Source organism: Onychomys torridus, chromosome 6 (assembly GCF_903995425.1).
Source record: "Onychomys torridus chromosome 6, mOncTor1.1, whole genome shotgun sequence".
Classification (NCBI taxonomy): domain Eukaryota; kingdom Metazoa; phylum Chordata; class Mammalia; order Rodentia; family Cricetidae; genus Onychomys; species Onychomys torridus.
In genome coordinates this window covers 76,735,338-76,753,492 of record NC_050448.1, presented here as the reverse complement: position 1 = coordinate 76,753,492, position 18,155 = coordinate 76,735,338, and the positions used below count along the sequence as shown (strand labels likewise).

General features: G+C 48.3%; 1 protein-coding gene across 3 annotated transcripts in view; it reads left to right on the top strand.

The window, feature by feature from the left end:
• Vangl1 (VANGL planar cell polarity protein 1) overlaps positions 1-18,155 on the top strand; it is a 50,362-nt gene that overhangs the window by 28,416 nt on the left and 3,791 nt on the right. For 2 of the 3 annotated variants that reach the window (XM_036191067.1, XM_036191068.1), the window contains exons 5-8: positions 10,959-11,092; positions 12,082-12,120; positions 12,388-12,520; positions 13,986-14,220. In XM_036191067.1, coding sequence (XP_036046960.1) covers positions 10,959-11,092; positions 12,082-12,120; positions 12,388-12,520; positions 13,986-14,220 — 541 coding nt within the window. The remainder of the gene's footprint in view (positions 1-10,958; positions 11,093-12,081; positions 12,121-12,387; positions 12,521-13,985; positions 14,221-18,155) is intronic. The other variant, XM_036191069.1, reaches the window with a different exon arrangement.

The window sequence follows — 18,155 nt, the reverse complement described above, 5'->3', positions numbered from 1 at the left end:
GCTTATTTGAAGCCATAGGCTGAGAATCTGGTTGGATAGGATCAGAACCCTTGTATATGGGGACACCAGAAAGTCCTATTCTGTTTCCATGTGTACACACACACATATGAGATAGTGAAGGCAGCCATCAGAAAGCCAGGATGGGAGTTCTCACAGGAACCGAATTGACTGAAATCTTGATCTTGGCTTCCAGCTCTCAGAACTGTGAAAAAATGATTTCGATTGTGACATTTACCTGGCTCGAACATGTTGTCATAGCCAAAGCTGAGATGGGAATATTATCAGCACTGGCAATTTTTGACACTAAGACCGAGGAATCTGTGGGGTCACTAAGCACGTTTTGTCACTAATGAAACAGGGCTGGTCCTGTCCCCTGGTCAGCTCATCCACGCTCTTCCAGGCTGGAGTAGGAGACTTTGCTTTCCCTGCTTACTCCATGCTTTTCTAGTTAAATCGAGAAAGGGAGAACCAGGCATCCTAGGAAGTCTTAGGTCCCTGACTCTGAATCCAGCAGTATCCAAGCCACCCCTCAGGCTGCAGATCAGGCTCGGCTGTGGGACTGGCCCAGGCCTCCCCTCCCACACTGGGGACCTGCACCAATGGTCTTGGGAGGCTGCTGAGGGCCTGGAGCCATTGGCCATGGCACCAGGAGTGTTTTTAAATGCTTACTGGAGTTTTTGGCTCATGTTAGTACTAGCGTGGTTTCATATATAAACTGTTATTTTTAGAAATGGGTGTTTTTACTCATTACTGCTTTCCAATAACGATATTTCACCAGTTCCTGTGCCCACTCCCTTAAAACGCAACGGTTAAAAAAATGAATGCAAGGTTAAAATTAGAGGGGAAAGGGTTTGTTCGGGCTGTGCCTTGGGAGAGTTTCCAGGCAGGCTCAGAGCTGCCGTTTGTGGTTTGGTTCTGTGGTGCCTCTTAAAAGTGGCTTTAATGGGAGTGTGAGTTTCTGGACACTGGAGCACTGTGTTTATACAGCTGCTCTCTGAGGGCCACCACAGCTGGATGGCTTGCTGTGCATGGCATCTGCCCACAGCCTCATGCCGAGGCAAGAGGACTCACCTCTCAGAGGGCACAGTGCCCGTGGAAGGATAGCTGCTTTCCACTCCCTTTTGGCGGGACTGTGGCAGCTGAGAATGCCTTCCTAGCAGCCATGCTGGTGTAGAAGGCCTTCCTGGGGACCATGTTTGTATGGAGGCCAACTGGTATTTTCCTAAGATTCATGCTGGATTGAACTGTTGGAACCCAGGCTAGTGTAGACAGCCTACTTGGCGGCTGTGCTAGTGTAGAGAACCTTCCTCAGGGAAGTGTTAATATAGGCAGCCCTCCTGGGACCATGTTGATGAAGGTAGCTGTCCTAAAGAGGAACAGCTGTGCCTCCTGAACAGGATGCCTGCAATGCCTTCCTCTCAAGGGCTCATGTGGGCTGGTCCCACACTCCAATTCTCACCCATAAATACAGGTGTGAGTATGCTTGTTGGGGCACTGACAAGCAGGGAAGCAGTGACTGGCACCTTAGTCCTCTGATGCTCTGTTGGTAGGCACTCGCTCTGTTCCAGGTATAGCTTGGCCCTGTCTTGCAGTCAGAGGTTCCATTGGGTAGCCAGTTAACTGTTGGGCCCTAGACTTATCACCTGTGCTCCATAGTCTTCCTAAAGCTAGGGGTGCTGATGTTGAGGAAGGTGAGTCAGGGAAGAGAAGGCCAGCAGAGCCTCTCAGCTGGGTCTACAGACCTTCTTAGTCTCTGTCTAGATAGATGCTTTCAAACATGCTAGGCAGGCACTGATCTCTGATCCTTGGGTCTCTGGTGTTTATCTTTGTATGATTCACCACAGTAATGTGTGAAACTAAGAAAAGCCAGCTCCCAGATAGGGACTCTGGCCCAGACTGGACTGCCAATACAGGGAGGTGACATTGCAGTGGGGTTCTGTGCTATAGCCTGAGGCAGAGCTACAGCCCTCTGGGAGCTAGTGGCAGGGCCATGGCTTTCGTCTATAGGAATAGGTCTCCTGGGTACCCAGTGTGAGAGGACTCCAGTATCCCTGGCTCTGGCTATGACTCATCAGGAAAATGTCAGTTAGTGCCATTACCATGCTCAGAGCCCTGCACAGGATCATGCATAATGGCCAGGGAGCGTGCACACCCATGGCAGCTTTGTGTTGTTTTCCGAGACCAGAATAAGTGGGTCCCTCTCACAGACCCTTCCCAGTGTGCACATGCTCTGTGTGTGGCTGCACTTGCGGTACGGAAAAGTGGGTATCTTTCAGAGCTTCACTTTCATTATACACTAAAATGGGCATAGTAAAAGCCTGAGGAAATGCTCAGGGTGTCCCCTACCCTGCACTTTGAGGACCATCCTGTGGTGACTCAATCCTGTTGGTTCTGTCTTGGAGGAGGTCTGACATCAGCACCCCAGGCTTCCTTCCCGTCTGCTCGCTTTTCCTTCCCTAAGGAAAAGGATATGCCTTGTCCTGGTCTCATATTCAGTGTGGAGGCCAGCAACACTTTGCAGCTTGTGGTTATTGATTCACAGCTTCTACCTGCTTGAGCTAATGGGCTTTGGGTCACCTGTGAATCCAGGTAGTGATGGGCTAGGACTTCCTGAAGTTTCGCCAGCCAGCCAGAACCAGTCATCTGCTTCTCCCCCCCCCCACTCCTCCCCCCCCCCACCCCCACCCCCCCATCAGGAGAGCTAGTGTGCCTGGTGGTTCAAGATCCCAGGCAGCCTGTGTCCTGGAAATGCAGCTCAAGATGCTTTGTCCTAGAAAGTTCAACCTGTCTCCTCCATTAGTAAACATAAGCCAGTTCCAGTTTTTGCCCTTTCTGTTCTCTTGATTCCAAAGTGCATGCTGCCTTGTCTTCTGTGTGGGACTTAACTTCACAAATACAAACATCTTAATTAAAAGGCAGAGGGTCTGGAAATGTAAACACTCTTTGTGCCTGCCCAAGGCAGCAGCACTGGGGGGGGGGGTCGCTCTTTATATTTGCTTCTCTGGGACTCACACAAACACTGCTGTGAGTTAGCCCCAGCTGTGTCTTGCTAGAGGTCTGGAATAGTGAAGTACAAGCGTGCAGAGTGATTCAGCTCTCATGTGTACTGTGCTGGGGAGAATTGTGGGGTGGCTGAGTGGGGGGAGGGGCCTCGGTGGTTGTCTCCCTTACTTGTCTGGCTGTTGCTGTCAAATACCTAAGAAAGAAAGGCGTTGTTTTGGCTGAGAGTACAGCCCATGCCTAGTTGTGGGAGTCACAGCAGCAGAGCATGAGGTGCCTGGTCATACTGCACCCGCAGGGAGAGAGACGGATGTCTTCTCAGCGCCTTCCCCCTTTCTGTGTGAGTTTTCCCACCACATTTAGCCTAAGCTAGACCACTTCTCACAGCTTTGTCTCCAAAGTGATGTGTAGATCCTTTCAAACTTGCTGTCAGTATTAACCAGCGCAGTGATCTTCCCCTGGCTGGGAGCTTTTGACAGACAGCAGAATCAACTTGAATTTGAGACCCTGCATTTTAGCCTTATGTACGAAGGCCTGAGTCGGAGCCCTAAAATGTAGCCCACTGGAGCAGCCGTACCTTAAAGGGCAGGTGACAGGCTGGCTGGGATGGGCAGCGTTTCTGTCGGTGCTGTCTTGTCTGTCCTGGCGCCTCGCTGCCCATTGCACTTGTGAAAAGCTCCCGCTACCAGCGAGCTCACTCCCACCTTACCCTTCAGCAGCTTCCCTTCTTCCCTAGCTCATCCTCTTACTAGCTTCCTGGAGCTGCAATAAGAAAGTGCTGCAGCTCTTCTCAGGGTCTCAGACATCTGTGGTCTCCCTCTCGGCAGTCCCTGACTCCTGGAGACTTAAAAGGAGACCCCTTCCTCCGTTCTTCCTGCTTCCGGTGCAGTGTGCTGGCAGACGGACGGACATGGCTCTCCCTGGCTTGAGGAGCATCACCCCCACTTCCGCCTCGCTAGTTCTTGCCAGTCTGCCAGTATGAGAGACATCTGCAAGGATGCCATTTCCGAATCAGGTCACACCCCGAGGTTCCATCAAGATGTAGATGTCAGGGGACAGTCTGAGGAACCCACACTGGGAGGAACTCTGACCCCATTGCCACCCACTGCAGATGTTTCTGCTTGGAATTTTTAGAGCCCAGGGTCCACAGAGTGGGACCAACGTTGACCTGTTAAGACTTCCTCAGGCACTTAGCATTGCCTGTTGTGTAGGCCTCAGCTAAAAACCTACCCCCTTCGTCTCCCTATGTGTTTACTTCCAACCGTCTGAATCTTTCAAGCATACTCATGGTTTGGGTGGTTGTCACCACCTATTGGAGGAATGAAAGTCCTTTTAAAAGTCTGGCTTATCAGAGGACCCAGGCCCAGGCTGAGGCCACACTGGCCCAGGGCGGGTGCCACTACAGTGAACACGCGTGTGGTAGAGAGATGGGAGAGAAAGAGAGGCAGAGCCATTTGTGTTCTGTGAAGAGAGGTGAGGCACTTCATGTGAGGCCTGTGCTGTCACCAAGGGCTGTATCTGGGTCTGTGGCCCATGTTACCACCGAAGGCCATGCAGATGTCCGTGGTCTGGGCTTCCGTCTGAGGACATGTTGATGACCAAGTGCTGTGCTGAGCTGGCCCCACCCCTCACCAGCTGGCACCTCACTGCACAATGGTGCCAGCAGTCATGTGGGCATGGGAGAGCTGGCTCTGCCGCTCTCCTGGGCAGTGCTGGAGAGTTGGCAGGCTGACTAACTCAGCCACTACTCAGGCCCGGATCCAGGGCTTTGAGTTGGCCCATGCCAATGTCTACCACATGCTCGAGCACCTGAAGGGAATGGTCCTGCTGAGCTAAAGCTGCAGGGTTTCCATGACACAGAGCAACAGCAGGATATTCAAGAGGAGTCTTGGTGAGGGTCCAGTATTGAACCAGATCAATGACCCATTGCAATGAATATTTGCAAGTAAAGCCATTTGGACAAAAACATACTGTGTGACACACACCAGCTTCCATGGCAAGATTTTTGTTTGTTTGTTTTCTTTAATTTTTATTTTTCATTTTCTTTTAGGGGAGAGGTTATAAGAGTGGAAGCAGATATGGAGGGACTGGGAAATGAGTGGGATTGGGGTGCATGATGTGAAATTCACAAAGAATCAATAAAAATGAAAAAAAAAAGTCTGGCTTGTAGCTTAATGTCTGGGACATCACAAGGTGTTCAGGGTTTGCAATTGCTGTGGCAGAGATGAGGCAGCTGGGTACGCAACCTTTTCTGGACATCAGTGTCGTTGGCTCGAAGGATGAGTACATACCGTAACCGGAAGTCTTTCCAAATTTTACTATGATGAGAAAACTGTTTAGTGCTTCATCTGTCAGCACAGACCTAGGTAATCAGAATAATAGCCTGGCACTGATGTGGGGCAGTTGTGTGTAAGAAAGACGTTCACATTTTCTACTCATGGAGAAAGCGGTTTTGTTGAGCTAGGTGGATCTGGTTAATATTAGAAACAGCTGAAACTTAAGAGGGCCTTACCTGCTTCCTGCTCTCTCCCCTGGGTCTGAGAGGAGTTGTGGATGTAAGGACTTTAGCCTGGATACCTCCTAAAGACCAGTTTTCATTTGTGAATTTAGTCATGTGTACTGGTTTGGTTGCAGAAGGCACAGTCAAGCTAGGGGAGAGCAAATGAACAGTGAATAAAGGAATGTGTGTGGAGGTGTGTGTGTGTGTGTGTGTGTGTGTGTGTGTGAGAGAGAGAGAGAGAGAGAGAGAGAGAGAGAGAGAGAGAGCATCTTTTTCTAGACTTCAGTCTCTCTCTCTGTCTCTCTCTCTCTCTCTCTCTCTCTCTCTCTCTCTCTCTCTCTCTCTCTCTGCCACGTAGGGGGCGTTAAAAAGAGATGGTTTATGGCCACAGTTGTTTCCTCCAAGTATGAGATGTCTTCATAAGTAAGAGGGACATATCCCCAGGGAAAGCAATAAGAACAATGGCAGAAGTTAAGATTATTTTAACATTGTGGAAGAATGATCTTTTCAGAGGCTGGAGTTGCCTGGGGTGTTATCAAAGGAATTGTGACATAGATTGGCAGGTTGGACTAGATGATTTCTGATTTCTGTGATTCTTGAATCTCTGGCAGAACATAGCGGTCACTTCCAGTTCTAGAATTCTGGGAGTATGTTGGTCCGTCTTTATTGCTGAAGCATAATACCTGAGGTGATCAGTTTTTAAGATGCTCTGTTTGGGCTCACAGTTTCAGGCTTTGTTTGTTTGTTTGTTGTGTGTTTTGGTTTGTGTGTTGTCTATGTTCACTAGGCCCCAACACTTTGAACTTGTAACAAGGCAGAGCATTGTGGTGGGAAAGACATAGCCCAGTGAGGCTGCTCAACTCATGGCAGCCAGGAAGCAAAAAGAGACAGACCGGATCAGAGATCCCAGGGCCCCTTTCAAGAACATGTCCCAAGTGGCCTAACTTCCTTCTGTGATTTTCTATCCCCACAGTGCCTCAAGCTGGCAACTGAGCCTTTAATACATTTGATGGGGACCATTTAAGACATACAGCATAACAAGTTATTTGGTATGAATGGATATTGAGCCATGCTTTTATGCCCCAGAATGGCATGAACCAACCAACCCCATTCCCTATTATAAAATGCTCATATCCATTATTAATAATATGCTATTTTGTATATTGCTTTATGGTTAAAAAAAATTAACTGACATGATTTCAGTTAATCTCAACAACTTTATATGGTAGTTGTTTTTGTTTTTGTTTTTGTTTTTTTTTTTTGTTTGTTTGTTTGTTTGTTTGTTTGTTTTGGCTCTTTTGAGGGCCTGCCACCCAGCTCCCAAATAAATCACACGGGGAGGCTCATTATAAACATCCAGCCTTAGCTTGGCTTGTTTCTTGTCAGCTTTTCTTAACTTAAAGTATCTTGTTTACCTTTTGCCTCTGGTCTTTTATCTTTCTCTATTCCTGTATACTTTTGTTTCTTACTCCATGGCTTGCTGTATAGCTGGCCCCTGGAGTCCTTCTCTTTCTCTGGCTCCTCCTCTTTTTTTTTTTTTTCATCCCAGATTCTCCTTCTATTTATCCTCTCTGCCTACCAGCCCCACCCTTCCTTTCTCCTGCCTTGCTATTGACTGTTCAGTTCTTTATTAGACCCTCAGGTGTTTTAGACAGGCACAGTAACACAGCTTCACAGAGTTAAACAAATGCAACATAAGCAAAAGTAACACCTTAAAATAATATTCCCCAACAGGTAGTTAGTTTTATCTCTCCATCACAGGCCAAGAGGAAACAGATTCTAGAAAGTAACAGAATGGTGAGATCAGGTCTGGCATCTCGACTTTCTGCTTTGGAGGCCAAAGCTTTCTCCACCTACGAGTCATGGCTGCCTCCTGATAAGTAGATTGGGTTGTCAAGAGGCTGAGAGTTGCCAAAAAATGCTGGAACCTTATGTGCTTATGGTTCCTCTTCCCAGGGAAAGCTATTCGGAGGGACCCACCTTGGCTCACTTCTAAAGGCAGTCCCTCTGGGTAGGAGAGATTGGTATGGGTACACACAAGGGGCAGATCAGCCTCCCCAGCACACACATGGACATAGCTACTCATGGCCATGGCAGTATCATTTATGAGGCATATGCCTTTGACCAGGCCCTTTAAATTATATTATCTTATTAACTCTTACCAAGCCTAAACCAACCAAACAAATCAAAGTGGAAAGGCAGAAAGCAAAATCCCCAATCTCCAATATTTTTCCTGGCCTAAATGTCAGTTAAAGTGAACGCTCAAAAAGTTAGAATTTAGAATTTGCCCACTAGCCGTGAAGCTTTGAAGACAGCTCTCACTGAAGCCAGCCTTAGCCAGCACCCAGTATAATCAATCAGACCTCAGGGTCTCTCACGGGAATTTCTAACTACACCAACCTGCCCAGTTCATTTCATTCACCTCTCTGTGATGCACCTCATACCAGCCAGTATTTTGGAGCCCATGTACTATGGCATAGCCAGGTATTCTGAGTTATTAGTCCCATCCTATTCAAGGTATGTAGCACATGGTTTATTCTGTAAAAAGATGAAGCATGGTAACGTTGGGTTTTAACGCGAACAGTCACAACCCTTTTAGAGTTGGGGACACTGGTTGTGTATTCTCTTAGTTCTGTGGAAATTCTCATTCCCTCATATTGTGAGATGTGTTGAGTGCCAGACAAATGGTTCTCTGTAGGCGAGAGTGTGCGCAGCTCTTGGAGGCATTTATAAACTTGGCATGAAAGTATGTCAGCTCCTGCACTGGCTTGTCAGTCTGGGCAGCTGGCCAGGACCTTGCCTGGCTCTGAGTCACCCTGGTGCCTCTGTGAGATGACAGGGCTGGAGAAGGGGCAGATGCTCGCTCTTCTCTGTGGTTCTTAGGAGATGAGTTCCTCTGGCCTTGGGAAGACGGAGGCCCTGTGAGAAGCACCGGATCTCTGCCCCCAACACCAGCCCTGTCCCTGGGAAGTTCTTAGAGGATGCTTAGGGATTTGCCCCCATGTTGGCAGCCAGGGGCCTTGCCTCAACCTGTCCTAGGCCATGCTAGAAGATGGCAAGTAGGAGCTCTGCTAGAGCAAGGCAAGGACAGAAGCCGGGCGGTAGTGGCGCACACCTTTAATCCCAGCACTCGGGAGGCAGAGCCAGGCGGATCTCTGTGAGTTCGAAGCCAGCCTGGTCTATAGAGCAAGTTCCAGAGCAGGCTACAAAAGCTACACAGAGAAACCCTGACTCAAAAAAACAAAACAAACAAACAAACAAACAAATAAATAAATAAATAAGAAGAAGAACATGGGTCCTCACACTCCTGTGTCTCTATATCTTTGATATGTGCCTGCCTATGGGTTACCTATGAGGATCACACATTACTTGCAGAAGCCACTTTTAAAGATGGCACTTGTAGGATGAAGGCCTTGAGCAACAGTACTGTTTTCTCAGCACATGAGCCCATCCTTGTGGCCGGGATGAAAATCAAATCCCAGCAGCCACCACAAGAAAGTTTACTATGAAGATGAGCCTAGGGATAACTTCTGAAACTGCCTTTAAATTCTTAACTTTTAAAAAAAGATTAATTTACTTATTTATATATATACTTATTTATAATGCACCTGCAGAGCTCATGTGCCCCTGCATGCATGCAGGAGCCCACAGAGGCCAGAAGAGTGTACTGAATCTCTTGGCATGGCAGTTACGGTGGTCTGAGCTGCCATATAAATGCTGAAGGCTGAACCTTGGGCCTCTACAAGAGGAGCCAGTGCTTAATGGCTAGGCCTTCTCTCAATCCTTCCCCGCCAGTTCTTAACTTTTGATGGGGGAAGGATTTTCTGTTAGAATCCAGGAACCTAGAGAAATTCTTTTGCTGATATAGAAGTTTGGGATGAACTAATTCGAACCAGTGTATCTGTATATCACTGAGGCTTATTTTCATGCTTGGGGGCTTCAACTTACCTTAGGCCCAGAGGTTCTGGAAAACTAGTGTGTGGACAGAGCCAGAAGAGCAGTAGCAATGTTCAAGGAAGCCTGTGAGTGATGGGGTGGATACACCTTCGGGTACAGTGGGGTTGAAGGAACACTTGCCCCCCCCCTCTGGAGAAAGTCACAGCGGATGATTGAAGGCACACTTGAGCAGAGCTTGGAACAACAAAGATCTGCAATGAAGCCCTTCCAATCGAGGGCCACCTTGTGGGGAAGTTACTCCTGCATCCCACACTGTCCTAGTGCCTACTTGGCCCCTGTGTAGACCAGAAGACCACTCTGCCAACTGAGCCTCATCCCGAGCCTTGTGTTCAGTTCTTAAAACAGAGCTCCAGAGAGGGGAGGGGGCTGGAGGGTACAAGGGCTTCAGCTGGCTGGTTAAGGGCTGCACGGTCAGTATGAAGTGAAGGTTTCTGAGCCACTGAGAGAGCAATGGGATGCCATGTAGACAGCCAGGAATCCAAGGCAGTCCCTGTCCTGGCGTCTGGCTATTGTAAATAATCCTTGTAAGCCCATCATCTTAGAGTGTCGGGAAGGAGACTCCGGAGGGCAAGATAAAACAGAGCCGTGGTATTTAGCACACGGGTTGGTGAATGGCTTCAGAGGCTGCAGGCGCCAGGACACGGAGCTCAGGGTGAAGAGGCAGCATCTAGGTTGTCAATCTGCACCGAGTTCTTGCCAGACTGTAGCCCATGCCGTGTGGTTGTGTGGATCGTGGCTTCTGTACCTTTGTTTTCTTGCCTGCAGTGATCACGAGGGTCAAGTGAGATGGGGTGGAGGAAGGCCTTTATCCTTTATGATCCCTGCATCACTGCTGGTTGATCTCTCTGAAACAGCTCCCAGCATGCACCCACAGTCCTGGGTGTGGGTGTTATCACTTGGTTGCAAGATGGTAGCTTGGAGCTGTCATCTGCTGAGTGTCCCAGACAGCCAGGGGAGGGGCCCCAAGAGTCTTAAGACCAGATAATCATAGCTGAAGCCTCATTTCAAGCCAACTCTGCCTCACAGGGAGGCCATCACTGTAATCTGGGAGACAAGCTCCATAGACCTGGGACAGCATAGTGTGTGAAACCAAGTGTTAACGAGGGCCTCAGAAACTGACCTTTCTTGCATGAGTTCAAGAGCTCTATGACCATCTTCAAACCTCCTGCCTTTGGGTGGGTGAGAGGCTCCTCAGCTTTCTTTCTTTCTTTGTAAACTAAGGACACACAGGGCAAATTCTGTGTGTACTAACCCTAAATCTCAGTTACAGGTCATAACTTTCTTCTCTTCCAGCCACTGGATGGCTGGGGTATGGGGATGACAGAGCCTGGGAGAGAGAGAGAAGCCACTTAGCAGTGGGACATGTGAAGAGCGTCAGAGCCAGTAGACTTCCGTGGGAGGTCCTCCTGACTTGCAGTTAATGACCTGACACAGAAGACTTCTCATTACAGACTGTTGTACCCTGTGAGAACCCTGCATTAATTTTGTCCTCACTTCACAGCATCCAGCGAGCCGCGTTGGTGGTTTTGGAAAATTACTACAAAGACTTCACCATCTATAACCCAAACCTCCTAACGGCTTCCAAATTCCGAGCAGCCAAGCACATGGCTGGCCTGAAAGTCTACAATGTAGATGGTACGTGCTTCAAACTGTTTTGTGGGTGTGTGAAGGGCACAGTTAGGCGGCCCTGTCGCCTACACTCCATGGTCCATTTGCCTTTACCTGTACTCTGTGCTTGCCTAGTGGACCTTTCTCACTTCAGAACAATTTCTGTTTTTATTTTACATGTGAGCAAACATGTTTTCCAGGGGAGGGTCAGGCCACAGTCTACATATATGGCAAGTCCATCCATCTGGGGATTTTGGTATTGGTAACTGTAGCTGCGTTTCCTGCCTCCTGCTGGGAACACCTTAGATTGAAAGCCCTGAGGAAGAGTGCTGTTCAAAATCTGAACAACTTACCCAGATACTCAGACTGTTCCTCCAAAGGCCTGAGGCCTAGACATGTCAGTAGTTCAGGTGACTGGGAGCTCCTCCCGGGCTTCTCCGTCCTGGCTAGGAGAGGTTGAATGGTGACAAGAAGCTGGAGCCAAGCAAGAGAAGTCAGAGCTCGGTTTCATTCAGGGTGTCAAGTGCTTAAGTGTGAGAAACAAGACTCTGTGTCGTTTCTTGCTGGGCACTTGGGATAAGACCAGGCCTTTGCAGGCTCTAGAAAAGAATCATATTGTCAATAAGTCAGCTGATTTACATAGGTATCAGCTTTGGTGAGGGCATCCTCATTTTTTTTTTTTTTTAATTTGGCGATATAAGGTGTAAGCATCACCCCGTGGGAAAACTTAGTCCACAGAAGCAGGTTACCCAGAAGAAAGCCTGAGGTCCTGCTGTGTCTTTCCAATAAGCTAAGTGGGGTAGTGCTTAGGGTGACACTGGACCTGTGAGTCTCTTCGGGCGTTTTGTGATCGCTGGTGTCTGGGGTGGTGAATTGTGATGGCCACACCTCAGCTTAGCTTGTTCTCCTGTGTGTGGTCACTGTATGTGTCCTTTGACTTTCTTTTTTCTCTGTCTGTCCCTTCTTCTCCCATCCTGCTCACTCTCTCTCATTGTTTGCTGCATGTGATGTCCCAGCTGCCCTTATGGCCAAACTGAAACTTTGTGTAGCAGATGGTAAGTGACATCTTCGGCACACTCTGGCGGGTGTTGTTCTTGGCCAACGTTTTCAGCAGTGAGCCTTCGGCAGCCCCTTTGGGGTTCCCTTTCCATCTCCCCAGCAGACTGAGGTTAGATTTCTTGGCTGCTGTGACTATGGAGCACTGTGCCCAGGGGACGCTACTTTTAGGATCCGTGTGTGTGCTCCATGGCGGGTGGGCAGGAGAGTGCCGACAGACCTGGCCTTTGTGTTAAAGCTACTTTACCATTCTCCTCTCATCCCAGGGCCCAGTAACAATGCGACAGGCCAGTCCCGAGCCATGATTGCGGCAGCTGCACGGCGCAGGGACTCCAGCCACAATGAGTTGTATTATGAAGAAGCTGAACACGAACGGCGGGTGAAGAAGCGGAGAGCAAGGTTTGTGACCCCCCCATGCCTGGCCTCTCTGCTTGAGTATTTTATTTTCATGGTTTTTGTTTTGTTTTCTTACCTCCAGAATTAATTTTCTGTTTGCAAACCTGACCTGTGTGACTGTTTACAGCCCACTGTTCTCTTGTGTTTCTCAGACTCTGAGTGTGCAGTCACCACCAGACATACCTCTAATGCCCATCACAGGTTCTGGGCCCACTCGCATAGCTTACTGCACGGTCTATGGGTCTGGGGTTGGGCCTGGGAATTTGCATTTAGAGCAGATTTCCCAGGGGCTTTTCTGTTGCTGCCCCTGGAGGGGGCGGGCTCCACCCACACTGTTTCCAGTGTTAACTGAAGGTGACAAAGGTGGCCTCCCTTATGCCTGCTGTCCTATTCTTCCTCTTCCTGAGCTGCCGAGGTCGGGGTGGAGGGAAGGATGGATTGAGGGGGCCAAAGCTCTGTTTCTGTTCTATTTTTATAACCCAGGCAGGCTTTGAACTCTCTGTAACTGAGGATGACATTGAACTTACTTAACTTTTTTTTAATAACATTTATCTATTTGTGTGTATGTGTGTGTATGTGTGTGTGTATATATGTGTGTGTATGTGTGTGTATATGTGTGAGTATGTGTGTGGTGTGTGTGTGTATATATGTGTGTATATATGTGTGTGTGTATGTGTGTGTGTTGCTGTGTATGTGTGTGTATGTGTGTGTGTATATGTGTGTGTGTGTGTGTGTGTGTGTGTATATGTGTGTGTATATATGTGTGTGTGTGTGTGTGTGTGTGTGTGTGTGTGTGTGTGTGTGTATAGGTGTGTCCATGTACATGTGTGCCACAGTGCACATATGGAGATCAGGACAGCTTTAGGGACTGCTTCTTCCCTTCTACCACCTGAGTTCCAGGAGTCCAATCCAGGCTGTTGAACTTGACATCCAGGGCCTTTGCCCTGAGTCTCGTCAGTCTGACTTCTCACCCTGCCTCCACCTCTCGAGCGCTAGGTTGGTGGCAGCACTGTGCCACCACATGCGGTCCTGGGGATTGATCCCAGCTCTTTGTGGTACTGGGCAAGCACTCTGCCAACGGAAGCTCCCCGGAGCTCTGGTTCTTTATCGGCAGCCCTGTACACCCGCTTCCTCCTCCCAGATGGAGTCTGAGCAGAAATTTTCTCACCTCTTAGTGGAGAAATAAAAGCCCAGGTTAAAGTGAGTTTTCTGAGCTCATGATTGGCAGAGAAGCCCTAAAGACCACACCACCCCAACCCAATCGTATTTCTCCTGTTGCTTTGCTTCCTCCCGGGCTCTTCCCATCCTCCGGAGGACAGCTAGGGATAAGCAGCGTGACAGAACCTTGGGGAAGTTGGTGGTAGGTCCAGGGTGCTGCAGCAGACAGGCGGCCCTCTGGATCTTAGGGGACTGTCCCTCAACCCTGCCGTGGGCACTGTCTTCATGACTGCGCCACATCTCCTTCCAGATTGGTAGTAGCAGTGGAAGAAGCCTTCATCCACATCCAGCGTCTCCAGGCTGAGGAGCAGCAGAAATCTCCTGGAGAGGTGATGGACCCCAGGGAGGCAGCTCAGGCCATCTTCCCCTCCATGGCCAGGGCGCTCCAGAAGTACCTGCGGACCACGCGCCAGCAGCACTACCACAGCATGGAAAGTATCCTGCAACACCTGGCCTTCTGCATCACCAACAGCATGACCCCCAAGGTGCGCTGCTGGGGTTGGTGGGCAGGCAGGGCCCTGAGTTTGGCCGGTCACCTGACATCTGTGTCTCCTCTTTGGCTCACCACATTACTTTGTTTGTTTGTACTTGTGTGTTACGGTGTGAGCATCTCTTGTGTGTGTTTGGATGCATCAGAAAAGGCCAGAAGACGATGTTAGGCCCCTCCCCTGAAACTAGAGTTACAGATGACTGTGAGTCTCCTGATGGTTCTGGGACCACTTGGGTCCTCTGGAAGAGCTGCAAGATCTCTGTAACTGCTGAGCTGTCGCTCCAACCCCTCCACCTCATTTTTGACACAGGGTCTCTCCCTGAACGTAGAACTCAGTGATCCTGCTAGACTGGCTGGTCAGTGAGCCTTTGGGACCCTCCTCTCTCTGCCTCCCCAGCACAGGGGTTGCAAGCATACACTGTCATGTATGGCCTTTTGTGGAGGTGCTGAAGATCTGAACATAGATCCTCATACGTGTACAGCAAGCTCTTTGTCCACTGAGACAGCTCCCCAGCCCAGTATAATTGTTTTTTAAAAGTACATTTTAAAGACCTCCAAGTTCTATAACAGAAGAAAAGGATTTCACCTTGTACCAGGGCAGGGCAGTGGTAGGGTGGGCCCTGGAGCTCAACAGACCCATTTTAACCTGGGTCCTCCACCAACTGGCTGGCTATACAACCTATGCATTTGAGGGTGTTCCTAACACTTCATGTTGATTCATGTCGTATACTTAAAATCATACCAGTCATTTGATAAAGCCCAACTTAGTAGTTATCAGTTTTTGGTAGAAATGATGCCACCGGTTTGGATGTTCTAGAAGCTGTTTTACTGAGCAGTCTTTTGGATTATGTCATTAATACACTTTGAGGGATGGATACTGGGCAAACAGAAAGGACAGGTGAGCAGGTGACATGGTGGCTTTAGATCCTCGCCCCAACCACTCAGATAGTTTGTTCCTGTGCACAAGTTTGTTCTCTATGCTGTGGGATGTTCTCTTTGCTGTGAATGTGTTGCTCTGATTGATTGATTGATAAATAAAATGCTGATTGGCCAGTAGCCAGGCAGGAAGTATAGGATAGGCGGGACAAAGAGAGAGAAGAATTCTGGGGAGTGGAAGGCTGAGGAAGAGAGACACTGCCAGCCACCGTGATGAGAAGCAACATGTTAAGATACCGGTAAGCCACGAGCCATGTGGCAACTTATAGATTAATAGAAACGGGTTAATTTAAGATATAAGAACAGCTAGCAAGAAGCCTGAGCCATTAGGCCATACAGTTTATAAATAATGTAAGTCTCTGTGTGTTTGCTTGGGTCTGAGGCCCGCAGGAGCCGAGCAGGGACAGGATAGCTTCAGCTACGTCTATACTTGATTCCTCCCATATAAAGTAGGGATATCTGCTTGACAGGGTTGTTGGGTACAAAATGATGATAGGTAAGGCTACATGTAAATCATATGAATGGCCTTGGCATTGGTGCATAGGTAATATTTGATAGCTCTTGTCCTGTTACACTTCCCACAGTTGTCAGCACTACCGATGTGGAAAAGCCAAGCGGAAATATCCAGTGAGAAACTGTAACATTCCCATTTTGTTGATTCAGTAGCTTGTCACCCAGGAGCATTATCCAGCACAGTCTCTTCTCTGTATCTGTGGGTTCCTCATCTGTGGAGTCAGCCAGCCATGGATAGAGATGTGCACTCCTGCACTGAACATGTCCACACGCTTTCCTGACACACTGAGCACATATACACACTTTCCTGTCCCAATGAGCACATATACATGCTTTCCTAACACACTGAGCACATACACATGCTTTCCTGACACACTGTGCACATATACACTTCCCTGTCACAATGAGCATATACACCCACTTTCCTGACTCACTGAGCACAAACACATGCTTTCTTAACACACTGAGCACGTACACACACTTTCCTGCCACATTGAGTATGTACATAGCTTTCCTGTCACTGTCCCAAAAAAAACACAGTGTGGCAGCTAATTAGCATCACATTGAAGTAGATATTGTAAGGCACCAAGAGATGATGAATTCTAAAGTGTATAGATGTCTAGAGGTTACCCATCTGTTGGAATGTGGGGGTAAACTTGTTGAATATTTAGTTACAAAACTCCAAATACAACAGAGCATGAACAGAGGTTGCAGATAGAAAACAACGTGCCTATGTGCAGAGTAATGGCCTCTGGCAAGGGGAAGGGCCAGCTGATTTTCTTTCTTCAGGGTTCCCTAAAGTTGTCTGGTTTCTTCCCATTTCATTTTAAAACTTATGCCTTCTTGAATGTTTATTGTGAAAAAAGAAAAGTCCAGTGTAGAAGATTATGTTTTCAGCCAGCCATGGTAGCTTATGATTGTAATCACAGTGCTTGGGAGGCAGAAGCAAAAGGATCCTAAATTCATAGCTACCCTGGGCTATGTAGTGAGTGCTAGTCCAACCTGGACTGCCTAGCAGAACCCTTCACAGAAACAAACAAATAACAACAAAAACAATCAGAGCTGGTGAGATATGGTGCTGTGGATAAAGGTACTTGTCACCAAGCCTGAGTTCAAGCCCCTGAACCTACATGCCGGAAGGCGAGAATTGACCCTGGAAGTTATTTTCCAATCACACACATGCTGTGGCATGCATATGCATGAGCGTGTACACACACAACCACACACAAAAATAAACAAATAAAGTAATTAGAAACCCCAAAACTAAAATTAAAAGAAACTTTTGAGGACAAAAAGCACTGCCTGCCCCCACCCCCTACACTTCTTACTGGTGTATATTCTCTCTGCTGTGTCTGGTTGCTAGTTTTAAGGTGGGAATGCTTTGATGATACTAGACGTGTCTGTATTTTGGAAATGCGCTCGCTCCACTCCAGGCTTCTTGGCTCTTTCTCTCAATCCACACTGACCTGACTCACACAGCCCCCACTCTCTCCCTGTGAAAAGCTGCGTCTGATTCCACCAGATACACAGATTTGCTTAACTGCTTGTCTGTTGATGCACGTTTGAATTAAGTTTCATGAGTCAAAGCCAGGGGTTGGCTGTTTCTCTGACTCCGATTTCACTGGAACGGGGCCACACCTTCTGTGTACCTATCACCATGGCGACAGCTGCTTGCAGAGCAGAGGAGTTACGAAAGAGGATTGCTTGAAAACTGAAAACGTCTTGACCTCGGCCTAGGACCAGATGGATACCTGCCAGTGTTTTCCCATTTATATTATTGGCTTATTCTTTCTCTCAACTCAACTGACTTGTGTATTTAATTCTATGCCAGATAAACTAGAAAGCCACACTTTAAAAAGAAGAAAACAACGGTCATGTAGTTCTTACCCTCTATGAGCATGAAGCTGGGAGACAGCGAGTCGGTCATAGTTCAGAAAGTGAAATATGACATGAGATCATCCCAGTGATTTCAGGAGCTTTGACAGAAGGGTGTGCCAGTCCATTTGAGGGGGTCAAGAAGAGAGTTTGGGGTGTGAAGGGCAAGGAGAAATGGCGCAGGAGAGGATGTCGTGGAATCAGAGAGCTTGGTGTCCCTGGAGCAAGAGCTCAGAAGAAGGGAGAGCACATTGGTCTGCCCCTCCCTAGAACTGGCCACACGGACATCAGTTCTGCATAAAATAACCATTGGTCACAGTGTGCCAACTGAGCTCCAGCAGGAACTAGGAGAGCCTTGTGAGAACTGACCCTTCCCACCTCGTGGTAGGCCAGGGAGTGAGGTAGTGTTGTATCCTCCCAGAGGAAGGGTCAGTGACCGAGCAGTCACAGCATGAAGTTTTGGTGGGAGAGTGTATATAGTGGTACCTGTGTCTACAGGTAGCATGTTACATTAGCAGTGCCTTCTGACAAACACTAGTCGATACTCCACTTCTCTGGACTCACCCTGTGGTTGCAAATTGCCCAAAAATAAATAAATACTTAAAC